Source organism: Tachyglossus aculeatus, chromosome 14 (genome assembly GCF_015852505.1).
Source record: "Tachyglossus aculeatus isolate mTacAcu1 chromosome 14, mTacAcu1.pri, whole genome shotgun sequence".
Taxonomy (NCBI): Eukaryota; Metazoa; Chordata; class Mammalia; order Monotremata; family Tachyglossidae; genus Tachyglossus; species Tachyglossus aculeatus.
The window spans coordinates 6,206,212-6,221,298 of NC_052079.1; the positions used below are offsets into that span (position 1 = coordinate 6,206,212).

At 40.5% G+C, this 15,087-nt stretch overlaps 1 protein-coding gene across 2 annotated transcripts in view; it reads left to right on the top strand.

Moving 5' to 3' along the window:
* Positions 1-15,087, top strand: part of MDGA2 (MAM domain containing glycosylphosphatidylinositol anchor 2) — a 460,928-nt gene that overhangs the window by 393,785 nt on the left and 52,056 nt on the right. For both annotated transcript variants that reach the window (XM_038756395.1, XM_038756396.1), the window contains one exon: positions 6,272-6,420. In XM_038756395.1, the coding sequence (XP_038612323.1) occupies positions 6,272-6,420 (149 nt within the window). The remainder of the gene's footprint in view (positions 1-6,271; positions 6,421-15,087) is intronic.

Here is a 15,087-nt window from a genome sequence, read left to right on the forward strand (position 1 = left end):
AGCTGGATATAAATTGTTGCTTGTCTTGACTATTCCTTTTCTGATGACTCACTGCTACCATTGAATCCTAGAATGCTAATTCAACCCTTGGCTGTCACGAATTTCCATGGGCTTTGCTTCTGTCTAGTGTGGTCATGTTATAGCCCCGTCGACAAGCCAGTGTGTGACCCTCAGATTTGATGTCTATGTGACATTCATCTTTTTTAAACACAGATGTTTGATTTCCCTGTTTATGAATGCCAGTGAGAATGAGGACTCATTGAGGTTTATTCTAATCTTCCCTAGTGCTTAGAAAGTGCTAAATAGTATCCATTTAACAAATACCATATCATCATTATTTTTATTATCATTATCAATAATGGCATTACTATTATATCCTAATTCCTCAAGCCGTGCTTTCTCAAATTCACAATGAAAACATGTGGTTTAGTTGAATCTACCACAATTTTATCCCAGTTCCATTTCTGAGTTGACCCTTAATTCAGCTGCCATTGTAATGCCACTACTTTTATAACCTGCACATATAAGGAGAGGCTGCCACTGTCGAAAGGGGATATTTAAACATCGCCTTTTCTATTTAATTCCGACCTGGCCCCGAGAGGTCTCCAGACAACCTACCCGTAGTTCTGACTAGAACAGTGCTCAGCGCTTAGAACAGTGCTTTGCACATAGTAAGCGCTTAATAAATGCCATCATTATTATTACTTTTATGTCTTCAGTGGATAATGATCTTAACATTCTAGACTCACAGTCTAGACATTCACAGTTTTCTAGACTGTGAACCCGCTGTTGGGTAGGGACCGTCTCTATATGTTGCCAACTTGTACTTCCCAAGCACTTAGTACAGTGCTGTGCACACAGTAAGCGCTCAATAAATATGATTGGATGAACATCTAATCAATCAATCAGCTGTATTCATCGAACACTTCCTGTGTGCAGAGCACTGCACTAAGCACTTGGGAAGAGATGACAGAGTTGGCAGACTATATGACTTTAAGCTCATTGTGGGCAGGGTATGTGTCTGTTCTATTGTGCTCTTCCAAGTGCTTAGTATAGTGCTCTGCATACAGTAAGTGCACAATAAATACAGTTGATTGATTGTTCCCTGCCCACAGTTTAATAATGAACATTTTGTATGTTGCAGTGTTTGGATCAGTGAAGGTAAAAATGAGACAGACCCCCCCCGCCCCAATTTATTAATATTCCCAACTCTCCAAGCAAAGATAATTATTATTTCCATTGTAGTTGAGACCTTGTTTGATCCCCCCCAATCCAATTTTTTCTTTTCCATCTCATAAGCTACTAAAGGTCAAGGATGAAATGGTGATCTTATTATTAAGCCTAAAAATAGGACATACCTGTGGTTTGACTGGCAGTTAATAAAGGCGTATAATTTTCATGTGAAGAGAGAAAAGAGCAACAGAAAATGGTTTGCAATTTAGCTTCAATTTATCGTATAAGTTTCCCAGTCTGTTCTTGGCCGCCGAGAAAAGCAGTGCTCTCATCACCCGTCACTACATGTGAATAGAAAGAGGCCTGTGTGAGGAAGAACAAAACAGAAAGAGTCCTTTCCCTTCCCATCCAGCAGGTGTCACGTTTGGTTGCCACTGCCACTTGGAAGAATTGCAACAGCTTTCTGTTGCTTGCAGTGAACAGATAAGACCTTGAAAAATCAAGTTAAAGGAAATGCATAGAAATCAGGAAAGGTTTTTGGCAAAAATGAGAAACCGCAGAATGAAAGGGGACTGATGTTTGCTTGCTGTCTGAGATGGTCTCTAGAAAAGGTAGTCTTTTCGACGTGAACAAAATAGATATATATATATATATACACATATACTCTACTAAACATTCTGAGAGTACTGCAGTGCATAAATTGGAGAAAGATGTTAAACTCAGCCTAGCAAAAAACAGGACAACACATGGGAGTACCCAGAAATGAATCAATCTGATTATATTTACTTAATGTCCACTGTAAGCAGGACACTGTACTAAACACTCAGAAGAGTACTCTCCTTCAGTCATATTTATTTAGTGCTTACTGTGGGCATATACATATATATATATATATATATATATAGATACATATATATAGATAGATACATAGATACATATACATATATATAGATACATATATACATATATATATATATTCAGTTATTGTAATACTTTGCAAAGTTAGACCATCCAGAAAAAAGAATTGAGTACATTGCAACCAAAGCACAAACTGCTGTGACAAAATGCCAGAGAATGAGTAATTCCAGCCTGTTCTCCACACAGCTTCCTCAAAGTGACCTCTATCAATCAATCAATCAATCAATCATATTTATTGAGCGCTTACTGTGTGCAGAGCACTGTACTAGGCGCTTGGGAAGTACAAGTTGGCAACATACAGAGACAGTCCCTACCCAACAGTGAGACCGCTAGGCTTTTGGAACCCCTCAGATTAGGAAGGGGAAGTTGTTTTAAATGAAACCTGGAAGCAATACTTAGTAATCTTAGGGTCAATTTCACCTTCCAGCCTAGCTTTCTTTAAGCTAAATTTGAAACCATCATCTATCGATTTTTGCAGCAGGAAGTTAAAGGTAAAAGTCCTCATTAAGCCACAGATTCTGTGGCTTAATGGCATCTGAGTGGAGAAGGTCTAAAGGAAAAAAAAAGAAAGAGGAGATAAGGACATTAATAAAATATTAATGCTTTACTGGCATCATTTAAAATGAGGGTATCTTCTTTTCTTCTTTTCCTCTCTTTCATTACAGGGAAATCTGGATTGTGTTAAATTTAGCCTGATTTGTTGATTTCTTTTAAAAAGTAGTCTTTTTTGAGCGATCCTCTCCAGCTGGGTGGGAATTCATTTTAAATCACTGAGAGCAAATAATGATTATGTAAACTGTAGTCTAAAAAATATACGAGGCAGGGTGATAGAATTGAAAGAATGAAGTTCTGCGAGTCAAGGGGATTTCATTAATCTGTGAAATGGGGATGCAGTGCCTATTCTCCCTCCTATTTATACTGTGAACCTAATGAGGCAGAGGGACCATTTCTGACCTAATGAAATTGTATCTACCCCAGTATTTACAACAGTGCTTGACACATAGTAAGCACTTAACAAATAACAATAATAATAATAATAATTTAAGGAGAGGGGTTCTAATCCCTCTCCCACTGTTTGACCTCAGGTAAGTTTCTTAACCTTTCTGACCCTCAAATTCCTCATCTGTAAAATGGAGTAATAATAAGTTTGGTATTTAAGTGTGTATTATGTTCCAAGCACTTTATAAGGTGCTGGAGTAGAAAGAAGATAGTTGGGATACAGTCCCTGTCCCACATGGGACTCACAGTCTAGGTTAGGCGGGAGAATAACTATTGAATGCCCATTTTTCAGATGGGGAAAATGGGGGATGGAGAAGTTAAGTGACTTATTCAAGGTCAAGGAGCAGGAATGTGGCAGAGCCAGGATTATCACCTAGGGACTCTCAGGCCCAAGCTCTTTCCGCTGGACCACGATAATAGTATCTACCTTACAGAGGTGTAAAGTGCAGAAAACATACTCTAACAGTGTATTGGAAAATAAAAGTAGAGTACAAATTCAAGATATTACTCATGACCTCTAGACTTTAAGATCATTGTGGTCAGGGAACATGTCTACCAACTCAGTTATGTTGTACTCTCCCAACAGTACTCTCCATACCCTGTAAGCACTCAATAAATGTGACTGATTGACTGGTGATTAATCAAAATTCAGTGGTCACATTTGAAATTATTTTAAGTTCTAAAGACTTTTGAATCTTGGGTAGCTGCCTTGAGTTCTTCCATGTTTGAATTTTTCTGTCCCTCGTTCTGTTATTAATTTAACTTGGGTCCATTATTTCTATCAATTTTCTCAATCTTAACTATGATGTGTTCATCAGTGTATTTCAGCCGTCTCCTTTAGATTTTAAAGCCCTTCATGACACGGATCATATCATTTACCTTTTTTGTATGATAAAGCATGTAGTGGAATGCTGTGCACACTTAATTGGCAAGCATTGCTGGTCCCAATTTCTGAATTTTGCATGAATTATATCTAGTGTACAAATGCCCTTTGGGGTAAAAGCACAGTCTAGTACTGGAGCTGTAAACTACATATCTTATCCTATTTTACCAATTTAATGATGACTCATAGTCTTCCCTTTGGTCAACAAGAGGTTGGTGAATTTATAACTACAAGAATATATTCATAATCTTCCCTTTGGTCAACAAGCAGTTGGTGAATTTATAACTACAAGAATATATTCTTAAATTTTTGGTTTCTTAGGATAACTTAAGATTTCTGGAATCTCTTTTTCTTTTCTCACAGATAAGTAACTTATTTGGAAAACCAAGATGTTCCATGAATCGTTAACAAGGACATTGTCTTCTTGAAATTCATAGCTCACAAGATGTAATATTAGCTTTCATTGAATTTCCATTGATCTACCTATTGCCACACCAAGGCATAACAGACATTTTTAACAGCAAATATTTCAGAATGGTAGTGGAGAAAGAGGCAGACCCTTTGACAGAATTATTTATTCATTAGAGGATCTTTCTATTTGTTAAAAGACAAACTGTGTGTGTATCTTGATAATGGAAACTATAGGAAAATCAGTGATGCTGGAACCAGATGAACAATTTGAATATTTTCAGATTCAAGAAGTGAAAGCTACTTTCTCTACTAAACATTCTGAGAGTACTGCAGTGCATAAATTGGAGAAAGATGTTAAACTCAGCCTAGCAAAAAACTAGACAACACATGGGAGTACCCAGAAATAAATCAATCTTATTATATTTACTTAATGTCCACTGTAAGCAGGACACTGTACTAAACACTCAGAAGAGTACTCTCCTTCTTCAGTCATATTTATTTAGTGCTTACTGTGGGCAACGCACTGTACTAAGCACTCCAGAAGCAAAGAGTGCAACTCCAGAAGCAGGTTGAAGAAAGTGAATGGGAAATATTACATGTAATTGGGAACCCTAAAAAGCCTTGGTTGCATAGAAATATTAGGAGATTTCAATAATTCCCACATTGATTGGCTAAATTATGGAAAGTAAGGTTTTGGGGTAGCGTAAATGACTGTTTTCTCAAATAACTTGTCCTAAAATTGACAGAGAAAGATAATAGACTGGATTTGATTCTAAGAAGTTGGCAGATGCTGGTAGGGAAGGTTTGTGAGAAAGAGTTATTGTGAGCACAACATGATTCAATTTCTCATCCTGGCCGGGTAGTGGAAGCTAAAAATACCTAATATACAGATATTAAATTTTGAAGAAAGGGAACCATGATAAATTGTGAACCTTAGCTTCAAAGGCGAACGCCAGGAAAATAAAAGCAGAAATCAGTAGCAAAAAAGAAATAGCCAACATGATACCTGGAGGCTGTGGAAAAAAACACATTAGAAGCCTGCAAAAAATAACTCACAGAACAAGAAAATCCAGGTGCCCAAATAGAAACATTAAAAGACTGAGAGACACAGCGAGAGATGTCCTCAAAGGAAAAAAAAAAATTGATTTTTCTTTTATTGGGTGCAATGAAATGTACTAAGTGCTTATGGAAGTATAGTAGAAGCATGAGGCATATTTTCTGACCACAAGGAGTTTACATTCTCATGAGGAAGAAGGGCATCTTTATATCAGTCAGGCAACGGTACTTATTGAGTGCTTACTGTAAACATAGCAATATACTAAACACTCAGGAGAGCACAATGCAATAGAGTTGGTAGGCACAATACCTGCTTCAAGGAGCTTGCAGTCTAGTGGGGAAAGCAGGCATTAAAATAAAATACTAATAAGGGGAGCAATGAAGGATAAGGATGTATACTTAAGTAAGGTAAGGATGTGTTATCAAAATGATTAAGGAGTATGGACCCAGGCTTAAAATATTATCCCAACTTGGTGGGCAGTAAGGAGTAACTTACTAGGAAAAATAATAGTAAATGATTCTTCAAATACATCAAATCAATCAATAGTGTTTGAGAACTCACTGTGTGCAGAGCAGTCTTAAGTAATAATTATTATTATCATTATTTTTATTAATATCATCATTATAAAGTCCTGGGATTTTAAACTCCTTTTGGCCAGGAGGAGGAGGAGAAATTTTGAAATGGTTTGCTTTATTGTGGTTGGCTTTAGAATTTTGACATCTGATTGGGGTGCGTGGCAGGGGCATAAAAAGGCCACAAACAGAATTAAAATTTACATCTTAATTTAACTTTATTATTCCGTTTCAGCTGTTGTTTTCTTCCTCTTTCAGGAAAGGCCTACGCCCCAGAATTCTACTATGACACGTACAACCCAGTTTGGCAGAACAGACACCGCGTATACTCATACAGCCTTCAGTGGACGCAGATGAATCCCGATGCCGTGGACCGCATTCTGGCGTACCGCTTGGGTTTTAGGCAGGTGAGGAAAAAAAGCGGTTTGCGTGTCCGCAGCCTCCCTTCTCTCTGCCTTTTGCTCCCCTGCTCTCCAGTCAATACCCCTCTTGTCTGAATCTCAGAAATTTGCTACCCACAAAACAATTACCAATCCTTGTACCTAAATGGCAGCTAATTTGACAGCCTGGATATTAACGATGTATTCCTTGGAGGCTTGAGAGGCTATGAAAATGACAAGTAATAATTTGTAAGAAATGAAACATATTTCAGGTGCCCTCATACACATACTGCAACCTCTGTGGTCATTCTTCCTTAGGTGGCAGACATGAAGTTTCCCTTATTTTGGTTTTAACTCTTACAGATAGGTATCATCCATTTGGACTCCATAGAATGAACTGAAGAATACTGAAGTCTTATCCAAAATAGGATTAAAACATACTGCAAGCAGATAATAGAATTAGTGACTGAGAAATTATCTGTAGTTTAACGTTGGGACTATGATCTTCTGAATTTCCTATTTTAGGTGTAATAATAATGATAATAGTATTTATTAAGTGCTTACTATGTGCCAAGGACTGTTCTAAACACTGGGGTAGATACAAGGTATTCAGGTTGTCCCGCATGAAGCTCAGTCATAATCCCCATTTTATAGGTGAGGTAACTGAAGTTAGGTGGCTTTCCCAAGGTTCACAGCAGATAAGTGGGGAAGCAGGGATGGAGAGCAGGGATTAGAACCCATGCCCTCTGACTCCCAACCCTGTGCTCTTTCCACTGAGCTGTGCTGCTTGTATTCCTTTGGCAAAGTGAGTGCATGCTCCTGGAATTGCAGAGACTGAAGAAAAGTAAGAGACTATGGTCAGAGAAATGTCCCAAGTTGGAGATAAGGGTCTGGTGTGGACCCAAGACTAAGTGAATCAGGGAACACGCAGGTGGAGTGGGTCAGAGTGACAGAAGCCAGGGCACATACGGGAGGTTATTTCCCAATGTGTTTCTGAATCCTGACTCGGTTATATCAGAGCAACAGGGATGGAAGCCCAAAGTGACCAGACTCATCTTGCTTCAGGTGGGACAGTCACACTTTACAAGTTCTCTCCCACTGGAAAGGCTGAAAACAGGCCCATTTTAGGTTGAAGTGGCAGGGCATAACATTTTCACCTTGATGGTAATGGCCACAGGCAGGTCTTTCTCTTCTGCATTAATCAGTCCGTTGTATTTATTGAATGTTAATTGTGTGCAGAGCACCTTACTAAGTGGTTGGAAGAGTACAATACAATAGAGATGGCAGAAGCCATTATTACTATAACCTAACTCAGCTAAGAGGTTATAGTTTCCACATGGGCAGAAACACATTATCCAGTCATTCTTAAAATGTTTATTCTCTGCCCATAAAGAACAATTTTGGCTCAGCTGGATGATCAGTCATTCAATCATATGTCCTGAACACTTGTTGTATGTAGATCACTGTACTAAGCCCTTGAGAGAGTACAATACAATAGAGTTAGTAGATCATCATCATCATCAATCGTATTTATTGAGCGCTTACTGTGTGCAAAGCACTGTACTAAGCGCTTGAGAAGTACAAATTGGCAACATATAGAGACAGTCCCTACCCAACAGTGGGCTCACAGTCTAAAAGAGGGAGACAGAGAACAAAACCAAACATACTAACAAAATAAAATAGAATAGATATGTACAAGTAAAATAAATGGTTCCTTACCCACAAGGAGCATTACCGTTTAGAGGGGAAGACAGAATAAATTATGAATATATACCTAAGTGCTGTGGGCTGAGGGTGGGGTGAATAAAAAGGGTATTAATGGAGAGAAAACATGGCATGATGACTTGAGGAAATTGGGGTGGGTCACAGTGGCTGGGAGGTAGAGCAAAGAGGATGCAAGTAAATACTCTCTTTTCAAGATGGAGAAGGGAAAATAGTGGGCTCTGTGTTCTAGACAAGTTTTGGCTAACATTTTCATAGGGAATCAGGGAGATGGAGTATGCAGGGAAATCTCAAAGCCTACAGATGCCACAAAACTTTTCCAGATAGTTAATGCCAGGAAGATGGCATGAAACTGCAAGAGGCCTCAGAAAGTTGAAGTATGTCAAAACATGGCAAGTGGAACCTTGGGACTTCTAGGATCATTGGTGAAGCTTATGCAAATGGCAGATGAGAAGCAGCATGGCCTAGTGGGTAGAGCATGGGCCTGGGAATCAGAAGGACCTGGGTGCTAATCCCGGTTGTGCAATTTGTTGGCTGTGACCTTGGGCAAGTCACTTCTGTGTGCCTCAGCTACTTCATCTCTACAATAGTGAGACTCAGAGTGATCACTGGTAGAGTGGACTTCTTTGAAGTTATCAATTCAAGACACAGCAGCAGCCAAAATGTCCAATTTCATCCGGAGAAGCAATAAGGGGGGAAATAGAAGCCAAGCCAAAGGTGGAAAATTGCTACCATAGAAAACCGCACTCATCACACAGGTCCTGCTTCAGATATTTGGCTGCCCAGAGGAAGAGGAAGGGTCTGAAATTAACTCACTGTACAAGGAAAATGGGCTCCCAGTGGTGCTGGCACAATTTTCAAATCAACCAATGGTATTTATTGAGCACTTACCACATGTAGAGCACTGTACTAAGCACTTGGGAGAGTACAATACACCGAGTTAGCAGGCACTGGAATCCATGACTGTTCTTAGATTCTAAACTCCTTGGGGGTGGGGATCGTGGGTATTAACTCGATTATAGTCTCCGCAGCTCTTAGCACACTGCTGTGCACACAGGAAGCATGCTATATATGCTATTAATTGCTAAATGCCCTTATGTCCATTGCTATAAATGCTCAAGGGGAAGTCCCTCGTGACCCATATCTTACTTCCCTCTGACCTTTGCAAGCAAGGAATTGCTGTTGTGGAGGATATCATTTGGTGTTTAACAGCTTGTCAAGCACTGTATTAAAAGCTTGGTTAGATAAAATGCAGTCAGATCAATCAATCAATTGTATTTATTGAGCGCTTACTGTGTGCAGAGCACTGTACTAATCAGATCTACCAGACAGAGTCCCTGTCCAGCATGTGGCTCACATCCTGGGGGGAGAGAAAACAGGCGTTTTATCCCTATTTTACAGATGAGGAAACTGAAGCCCAGAAAAATGAAGTGACTGCCAAGGTCACCCAGTTGGCAAGTGGCAGATCCGGGATTAGAATCCAGGTCCTTTGACTTTGAGGTCCGTACTCTTTCAACTAGGTCATGCTGCTTCTTTGTAGTAGAAAATACAACCTAAAGACAGGAAGCGTCTGTCAGTGGATTCCCCCGAGGCAAAAGAAATGACTGTGTGGAGGGTTAGGGTCATTCAGTTCTGTTAGGCTGGAAAGTGAGTTATTAGTCGAGAACTACAAATCTGAAGGCCTGTAGGCAGAGGTTACAAGTCTAGTCAGAATGATCCTTCCCGACAGTGTGATTCACAGGCATTTTTAGGAGGGATTTTATTTGTCAATTGGATTTTGGACATTTTTGTCATGTTTTTTACTAGTTTTTGCGTGAAGGTATGAGCCGTGTCTTATACACCAATAAATGCCAGGATTTATGATCCCTGTTAGATTTTGACCAGACGATGATGATTACTATTATTATTTTTATCTTGTAACCTTTCTAAGACTCTGTCCATCTCTCAAACATGGAAAAGCTTTAATCAGTGAGCTTTAAAACTCGATGAAAGCGCCTTGGTTGATCTCTGCAGGAACAATGGGGATATTTCAAAGGAAATGGCTTGAGCAAAATGTAGGCAGCAGAAAGGATGAAAAGTCATCCATTTAGGCTTTGAATTCTGTAGTTTGCTGTTGGCCACTCAGAACATATGCTTGGGAGCCTCTGTGTAGATGATAATTCCTGAAATTTGCACAATGCTTTTATTCTCCCAATGAGCTTTGACATGTTATCGCAATTTTTTATGGTATTTGTTAAGCGCTTACTAGTACAGACACTGTACTAAATGCTGGGGTAAATACAACCTAATCAGCTTGGACACAGTTTCTGTCCCATAGAAGACTCACAGTCTTAATCCCCATTTTACAGATGTGCTATGCTGCTTCTGTACACAGCTCCATAACAGATGATGCAGGTGAAGGTCAGAGGGGTTAAATGGCAGAATCCATCAGAACCCAGGACTTTGAGTATCCTGACCCATGCCCCCTCCTTAGGGCCAAACCGCCTCTCCAGATCGGGCTAAGGATTTACCCCTATTTCCATTTCACATCCTGTTCTGTCCTTCAGAATTGTCTCTTTTTGTTACCCCAAGGATGAGGGAGGGTCTCCTTCAAACCCTGAGTCCTGTGGTAGACTCAGTCCTGCATTATTAAGGAATTTGTCTGACAGAATCCCCCGAGGTCCAGGGCATTTGAAGTATCTGGGCACTTTGAGGTTCACAAAGGACTAGTTCATCTGCTGCAATTCCATTAGTTGCGCTCTGAATGGTTCTGTTAATCCGTGAGACATTTGAAGAACCAATAAGTCAATCAGTGGTATTTATTGAGCACTTACAATGTGCAGAGCACTGTACTAAGCTCTTGGGAGAGTACAGTATAGCAGAATTAGTAGACACGTTCCCTGCCCATCATGAGTTTTCAGTCTGGAGTGGGAGACAGATGTTAATATGAATAAATAATTTACAATACATAATTTAAATGTATGTACCTAAATGCTGTGGGATAGGGGGTGGGGTGAATATCAAAGTCCAAAGGTCACAGATCCAAATGCGTAGATGACACAGAAGGGAGAGCGATTCGGGGAAAAGAGGCTTAGTCGGGGAAGACCTCTTGGAAAAGATGTGACCGTAATAATGGTTTGAAGGTGAAGAGAGTGGTGGTCTGGTGTGTATGGACAGGGGAGGGAATTTCTCGCTGGGAGAGGATAATAATAATAATGATGGTATTTGTTACGCGCTTACTATGTGCAAAGCACTGTTCTAAGTGCAGGGGGATCAGGTTGTCCCACATGGGGCTCACAGTCTTAATCCCCATTTTACAGATGTGGGAACTGAGGCACAGAGAAGTTAAGTGATTTGCCCAAAGTCACACAGCTGACAAGTGGTGGATCCGGGATTAGAACCCATGACCTCTGACTCGCAGGCCCGGGCTCTTTCCACTGAGCCACGTTGCTAGGATGTGGGAAAGGGGTTGGTGGCAAGATAGATGAGAACGGGACATAGTTAATAAGCTGGCGCTAGAGGAGCAGAGTGTGTGGGCTGGGCTGCAGTAAGTAATGATTAATGAGGTGAGGTAGGATGGGGCAAGCTGATTGAGAAGCGGAATTCATGGTCCCTGATGCTCGACTCACACAGCTAAACAATAAATTTAGAAACTGCAGACTGAGTGACTGATTTAAACTTCCGTAGACTTTTCTCCAGCATAAAGAACCAAGTTTTGGCTATAAAAGATGATTTAGATAAGGTTTTGGTGTAAATGTAATATTCTGGGAACTGAAGTAAGGATTTATGACCTCATGAAACCCTACATGCTGTGTAACAGATGGGGCTCATCCATCCAATTTCCCTGCAGACATGGGGATTGTTTTCATTTTCAATTTAGTTGATATTCGGAAAGAGGTCAGTGGTTTCCCTCACCAGGGATTTCCAGGCCACAGAGCAGAGAGGCCAGAGAACTGGGAGAATCTTGTCAGGGGTGAGTTTCAAATGAGAAACAATTCCCACTGAGGCAAAGTCTGAGAGCTCAGAGCATTGGAAACCCTCAACAGATGACTTCTGGGCAAGTATCTTGCTCTGTCAGTTTATGACTACTGATCATTGCTGCGAACAGAGGCAATGTAGCCCGTGGACAAAGGCCCACAGCTGGGAATCTAGGCATTTGGTTCTAATTTCAGATCTGCCACAGGCTTGCTGTGTGACCTTGGGCACCTCTCTAATCAAATATTGTAGGAGGAGAAAACTGTTGGGTCATTCAGTGTCTTTTTTTTAATTTCTGGCAGTTTATCTTATTATACAGTTATGGTACTTGTTAAGCACTTACTGTGTGCCAGACTGTTCTAGGCACTAGGGTAAATACAAGTTAATCAGGTCACTCACAGTCCCCATCCCACACTGGGGCTCACACTCTTAATCCCCATTTTAAAGATGATGTAACTGAAGCATGGAGAAGTGAAGTGACTTGCCCAAGGTCACACAGCAGACAGATAGCAGAACCGGAATTAGAACTCAGGTCCTTTGGATTCCCAGGGCTGTGCTGTCTTCACTAGGCCACACTGTTGTTATAGGGTACAAATAGTTAAATATTTGATCCATAATCAGTGTATTTTTATTGTCTAGAAGGGGCTTGTTTAGTCATGAACCAGCAAATTAAATTAAATTTTAATTAAAATGGCTTAATGAATCTGGGCAGAGATTGGCAGAAGTGTACCCAACATAAAAGTGAAGCTTATTCTGGGAAACTTTGTCCTCTTGGAAGACTACATTTCCTGGCATACTCTTGGACTACATCTCCCCAAATCCTCTGTGAAGTTGAATTTTCTGGGGGGAGGTAAGTCTTTCAGTAAGGGGGCTTAAAAGATGGCCACCAAGCCTTGACCCAAGCTGAGCTTTTAAAAGTCAAGGAAGGAAACGCTTGGGCCTTTCTTTCCCCTCTGATGTTCTTTCCCGTTTCCAGCATGTGAGGGTACAACACTTCTGTTTTTTCTGTGTTTCATTCTATTCATTCTGTTCAGACAAGCACATGCCCCCTATTTCCGTCCTCTATCCAAAACATAATAATGGTATGTGTTTAGCAATTACTTTGTGTCAATCACTGTTCAAAGTGCTGAGGTAGATACAGGTTAATCAGGTCTGGCAGAGTCCCTATCCCACGTGGGGTTCACAGTCTAACTAGGAAGGAGAACAGGTATTCCATACTCAGATTGCTGTTGAGGAAACTGAGTCACAGAGAAGTTAAGTGATTTGCCCTAGGTCACCCAGCAGGCTTGCGGGGGAGTTGGGAGTAGAACCCAGGTTCTGTGACTCCCACGCCTCCTGTAACTTACTAGAAAGAAATGCTTCCCATGGCCACGTAGCAAAATCGCATGTTTTGGAACATCATACTGTACAATGAAGAAGTAATGCAGCCTAGTGGAAAGAGCACAGGCCTGGGATTCAGAGGACTTGGGTTCTACTCCAGATTTCCCTTCCCTCTTTTGTGTGACTTCGGGCAAATCACTTCTTGCCTCATTTTCCTCAACCTTAAAATGAGGGTTAAATATCTGTTATGCCACTTCTTTGGACTGTGAGCCCAAAGTCAAATGGGGATTAAGACTGTGAGTCCGATGTGGGACAGGAACTATGTCCAACCTGGTTATCTTGTATCTACCCCAGTGCTTAGTACTGTACTTGGCATGTAGTCAATGTGTAGCAAATACCACCCCGTATTAGTGTGTCAGTTCAAGAGAATGGAGGACAGTAAAGCCAATTTCATTGAAAGATGAAAGACAATAAAATGCTTTTACCCATTCAAATGTGTTTCCCAGTAACCTGCTAAAAAAATTTTAGAATCTGTTTGCTTCATTAGTGTTTTACTTTTAGGTCCTGATGATTTAAGACTTAGTTTTGTCATGTTAAACTCATGACTGGAGTAATAACCACAGTTTGGATGGCAAAAAATATAATATTTTTTCCTGTCACTAGGTCAGTAAATTCATCTGAAAAACAGCAGAACTGCATATGCAAGTTCCACCTTTTTAAATTCTTCTTAACTTAGCCTCTCACCATGCAGTATAAACCTCAAATTGCTCATAGCAAATTGAGTAATTAGCTATTTCATTTGTTTCCCAAAGCTATTTTGATAGTAAATTAGTATTTTAATTTTGTTATCAAATACAAAGCTTCCAAAGCAGACCACTTTCCTGAAGGGCTTTGCGTTGATAATGAAAATAATGTAATAGTACCTTGCATTTCAAGAGTGTTTTATTTTATTAATGCACTCACACATGAATTCTTATTTTATCCCTATAGCCTCCCTGTGAGGTAGAGAAAGGCAGGTATTGTTAATGTCCAATAGACAGATGACTAAATACACAGAAACAGAGGCCCAGGGAGGTGAAGTGACTTGCCTGAGGTCACACAGCAGGCCAGTGGTTGAATGGGTATTAGAACAAGAAGCAGCATGGCCTAGTGGATAGAGCCCTAACCTGGGAATCAGGAGGACCTGGTTTTGAATTCCGGCTCCACCTCTTGTCTGTGTGTGATCTTGGGCAAGTCACTTTATTTCTGTGTGCCTCAGTTACCTCATCTGTAAAACAGACTGTGAGCACCATATAGGGAGGGACTGTGCCCAACTTGATAACCTTATATCTAGCCCAGCGCTCAGTACAGTGCCCGACACATAGTAAGTGCTTAACAAATACCATTAAAGAAATAGAGAAAAAGAACTTGGCTCTCCCCTGAGTTTCAACCCTGTAATCTTTCCACTAACCCCCACTGCTTCTGGGTCTTAGCATGTCCAGAGAGGGTGCTGGCCCAGTTGATCCTCCACTGGAGCTCGGTGGGGTAAATATCCTTTGTCTATCTCCCCTGCTTCCTGCTTCTTGCCATGCATAGATTCTTTACATTTTCCCTTCCTCTTTCCTTATGAGGCTGTTACTAGCCCCATCTGTATACTTAAAAAAAATAGTATTTGTGAAGCTCTTACTATGTGCCAGGCACTATATTAAACACTGGGGT